The sequence below is a fragment of the Camelina sativa genome, chromosome 4 (genome assembly GCF_000633955.1).
Source record: "Camelina sativa cultivar DH55 chromosome 4, Cs, whole genome shotgun sequence".
Taxonomy (NCBI): Eukaryota; Viridiplantae; Streptophyta; class Magnoliopsida; order Brassicales; family Brassicaceae; genus Camelina; species Camelina sativa.
Window position 1 is genome coordinate 26394497 of NC_025688.1, and position 4682 is coordinate 26399178.

A 4682-nucleotide genomic window follows, 5' to 3' on the forward strand; every position below is an offset into this window, starting at 1 on the left:
TGAGCTTGCGCTTTTAAGGCCTGACATTGGAAGCTTTGCTCAGGACAGTGATCGTCCTCCTTCTTTACCTGCCTTAGGGGAGGCTCTTTTCTATGCTCTCCGTATACTCATCGCAAGGAGTGTGAGCCGTTTGGATTTTTCTCAAAGCTCAAACTGTGTCTTTGTTCTTCTCGTTGATTCGCAGTTTGGAGGTGTTGTTAAAGTTGAAGGGGATGTGAATAAATTGGATTTTGACTTGAACAATGTTTATGAGTGTGCAGCAGACTGGATCATGAAGCATTCCAAGATAGCTGTGTCGCCAGTTGACAGGATTTGGAACAAGCTGGGGAATGCTAACTGGGGTGACATTGGTGCTTTACAAGTAGTCTTTGCCACTTACCACAGTATAATGCAGTACTTTGGTCCACCGACGCATTCTATTGAAGACTTAGCTGCTGACCATAGTTCTCGCCTTCACTCAAGAAGACAGGAGAGACAGTTGGGTGATACTAGTCTCAATGAAAACGGTACGTTTAGGTTCCAGCAAAGTACCATGTCTCCTGAGATTGTCGAAGTCCAAGAAGAATCGACCAAAATTGAGCCTGAACCATCAATGAAACTGGAAGTTGGATCGGTTCTGTGGTTGGAGGATTCGAATTTTCAAAAAGGGTATCAGATTGACGAAATATTGACTAATGGTACGCTCCCCTATCATATCGCATCACCAGTGGACGATGCAGGGAAGTCTGTGTTCTTGTATGTTGGTTCTCCTCCGTCACAGCTTGAACCAGCTTGGAAAGACATGAACTTGTGGTATCAGGTCCAAAGACAAACTAAGATATTGAGTATTATGAAACAGAGAGGACTGTCTAGCAAATACATGCCGCAGCTCCATGGGTCTGGTCGGATACTTCACCCAGGGCAATGTCAAAAACCAAGTTCAGGTGGACGATGTGATCATCCTTGGTGTGGAACTCCAATTCTTGTAGCCACTCCGGTTGGGGAGACAGTAGCTGACATAGTAAACGAGGGCCGGTTTGGTCAAGAAGAAGCTATTCGATGTTGCCATGATTGCTTATCGGCACTTTCTTCCTCCTCTTCAGTTGGGATTCGCCACGGTGATATCCGACCAGAAAATGTAGTTTATGTTACTTCGGGTGTAAGACATCCTTACTTTGTACTTATTGGTTGGGGTCACGCTGTGCTTGAGGATAGAGATCGACCAGCGATGAATCTTCATTTCTCATCGACTTATGCGCTTCAGGAAGGGAAACTATGTGCTGCCTCAGATGCAGAGAGCTTGATTTACATGCTTTATTTCTGTTCTGGAGACTTCCCTGAATTGGATTCAGTTGAAGGAGCGCTTCAATGGAGAGAGACCTCGTGGTCAAAAAGATTGATTCAGCAGAAGCTAGGCGATGTCTCAACCATTTTAAAAGCGTTTTCAGACTACGTTGACAGTTTATGTGGGACACCATATCCATTAGATTACGACATTTGGTTAAGAAGATTAAAGAGGAATCTTTCAGAAGATCATGGGAAAGAAATTGAAACTTCAGGCTAAGCTCTTATCCAAGAAACAAAATGGGGTTTCGCCATACCAGATAATGGAGGTCCTTACATAGAAACATTCGATTCCTTTTGAACATTCTTTCAGGTGCTCTCTCTCTTTCTCTGCTTAACCTGTCCGAGACTGGAAGCCTCACGATGAGACGTATCCTTCGGTTTTGCCAAGTCTGAAAAGTTTGGGACCTTTGTTCTGTTCTTGTTCTTGTACATGATCTTTGAAATGGATTAGAGTCTGCATCTCCCTTGGCTGTTAATGTTCTGTTCCTTTTCTTCATTATTATTATTATCTTGAGAGTGATTCTCTATTTATTTATTGTGAAGGTGAGAGCTTTTTTGTTCCCATTTTGACTTCTATTTAAGTTTACGAGTTCTTTTCTTCTATTTTCTGTGTGTTTCTTAACCTGAATCCAACATTGATTCTGTATCGTCTCATTTTCACGTATTCAAGAAACCAAAGGAGAATCAAGAAAGAAACTGTTTTGAATAAACCTGTGATGCAAGAAACTCGCGCCGCAATGACTACTCCTGCACCCTTTTTATCTCTGAATTTTACTCGTTGAAGACAAAAAGCGTATGGCTTTAGAAATAAAGAGAGTATAGTTTTCACAAGTAATCAAGCATTTTTCACAGGCGCAAAGATTCTGCAAAAGATCTATGTTCTGTGATCCATGGTTTCTTTTCTTTGTTGTTGTTGTTGTCCTACCTCAATCTCACATCAACACTCGAGTTTCTTGTTATATACGCGGGTTCTTGAATCCCTGGGATGGGAAACACGGTGTTGGTCTCAATGGTTCCTTCACCTAAACCTTTCTTCTTGACATTTTCTTCGATGTTTCTGTTGTCATACTCCAGTGTCTGGAGGAGCAAACCGCCCTTGCTGTTTTTGCAACCGCCTATTTCCATTTCCATATCATATTTATCTCCTCGGGGTCCAAAGGTTCGGTCTAGCTCAGATGCAATGGATCCAACCTCTACGTCAGTTTCCTCTGGAGCCCAGTCTCTGAAGTTGATCATTGGAGGTGGGATTCTGGCAAAGAACAACTCATATAGGTTCTTGAAAAGACCCTTTCCGTAAGGGTTTTCTTTCTTGTCATATCGGTACCGGAAATTCTCATAAGTTGTCTGCAAAATAGTAATAAAAAGAGTCAAAATTACAAGCGAACTAAACAAACAAATTTGCAAAAACAGAACACCAAACAGAGCAGCAAGAGTAAGGTAGGATCTTGCCTGATTAGTGCAGATGAGGTAGAGGTGGAATACAGTGAGTCCGCCGACAAACCAGACAACGACAAAGCAGTAGAGGATGAGAACAACAAAGACGAAGTCGTTTGCGATGACCACTAACAACATCTTGCCGTGTAACTCAAGCATACTGATCCATGAGAAGACAAAGACGTACAAGCAGAGGAGTGTTGAAGTTGATATGAAACAGATGAAGTACGGATAGTTTCGCTGCAAAAACCACAGATCCTATTTACACTTTTTGTTTCAAGAGATTCAAAAGGAAAGGTTGTTAATTTAGAAGACTTACTAAAGCGATGCATTGGCCAACCCATGGACAATGGTGATCAAATCTTTGGACACAGTTGTTACAGATGGAACAGTGAGAGGCGCGGGGAGGACGGTAAAGCAAACACGTATCACAAAACTTAACTTTGACAGTGTAGCCATTCACCAGTATATCCTTGGTTCGAGGTATCTTTGTATTACCAAGTTTGTTGTTTACCCATTCTGAGGATTGAGTGATCATATCAAACCCTTCTGCTTCAGGTGCTTCTTTGTTTCTAGGGATAATCCCGGGGTCTCTCGAGGATGTTAAGAAGAGAAATGTGAAATCCTACAAAGAAGATACATGAATACGAAGAAAAGTGCAACATATATAGCTCACAAAGAAAAGAAACATTTTATAATATGGTCATACCAAGACTGTGAGCATCAGTGCACCCAACAACACAAGAGAGTGGAACAAGGGATAGCGTTTCCCGATCATAAAAGCCATTCGGATGCAGAAAGTGAGAGCAGGACCTCCAATCATAACTGTGGTGAGAAGGAGCGAAGATGCATCTGGACCAAAGACTAGTCTCCCTCCGCAATAAAATTTCTAAAACATAAAAACAAGAAACATGGACAAGTCATCAATCAAGCTGGTTCTGACATTAACAAATCAGGGGTTTAGTATCAAATCTATTTCCGAAACATGATATATCTTGTGTCAGGACATTACAAAAACCCTTATGTTTGTTTGTCAAATTCAAAAACAACAGAAGAGTTTCATTATAGTGAGAAAGTATTAAAAATGGGCTTACATTGTTACCCGGCCAGAGTTGGTAGATCCTCTTGGGTTTACGATCCTGAGAAAACATGGTTTCATCGTCGGAAGGAGCCCTATGAACATGACAACTTTTCTTCCTTCCCATCTCACCAATATCTTCTTCTTCTTCTTCTTCTTCTTCTTATTCCTCAAGCCTCAGAATCAACGACGAAACGACCAAAAAACGTAATCTCCATATTGTCTGCTTAGGGTGTCGTCGTTGTCGCGGCCAGCGAAGGAAACCGGAGATTTCAAATCGCTGCCGCCTGGGATTTTGGCTTCTTTCTTTCTTCCTCCTCGACGCAAACTCTCTCTCTGGCCTCCTCCGCTCTCTTTCTCTCTCTCTGTTTCTTGCTAATTAAGGTTTGTGTCAAAAGAGTTGTTTCTCTCTCTTCCCCTTAAAGCTTTTTTCCTCGGCCATTGGAAGTTCGTCAATACCAACATCCATTCTCTTCTCTGGAACATCCTTAACATAGCAAATCTCGCCATCACAGCAATTTTTCTCCTTACTTCTCGCAACCCTCCAAAACCCTAATTTTCATTACTTCTCCCGCACGCGCCATTTTCTGTTTCAACAACTCTAACTTAATTCTCTCCGTGCGTCATGTGTTTTTTTAAAAAGACTGATCTGATATACTGTAATGAAGTATAAATTTTTTTGGGGTGTAAATGTTAAGGAAAAAAAAAATTGAATTTTGTTGAAACTTTGTGACAGTATATATTAATACTGCACCTAAATTTTAATAATGATCAGTCAGTCAGATTCTAGTTTAATAATGGTCGAGTGGATTCAAATATTATAATATACAAAAAGGGAGTAAAC

General features: G+C 41.1%; 1 protein-coding gene across 2 annotated transcripts; it reads right to left on the reverse strand.

Moving 5' to 3' along the window:
* On the reverse strand, positions 1301-4207 carry LOC104782587 (probable protein S-acyltransferase 2). 2 transcript variants are annotated; one of them, XM_019245011.1, is made up of 6 exons: positions 3855-4207; positions 3570-3649; positions 3470-3539; positions 3080-3385; positions 2776-3000; positions 1301-2670 (listed from the first exon to the last, which is right to left on the reverse strand). In XM_019245011.1, exons 1-6 carry the CDS (start codon positions 3963-3965, stop codon positions 2248-2250), a joined length of 1215 nt encoding a protein of 404 aa, XP_019100556.1. In that variant the 5' UTR covers positions 3966-4207; the 3' UTR covers positions 1301-2247. The 2 variants fall into 2 exon arrangements, with proteins under 2 accessions (XP_019100556.1, XP_010505862.1); XM_010507560.1 differs by having other exon boundaries at positions 3470-3649.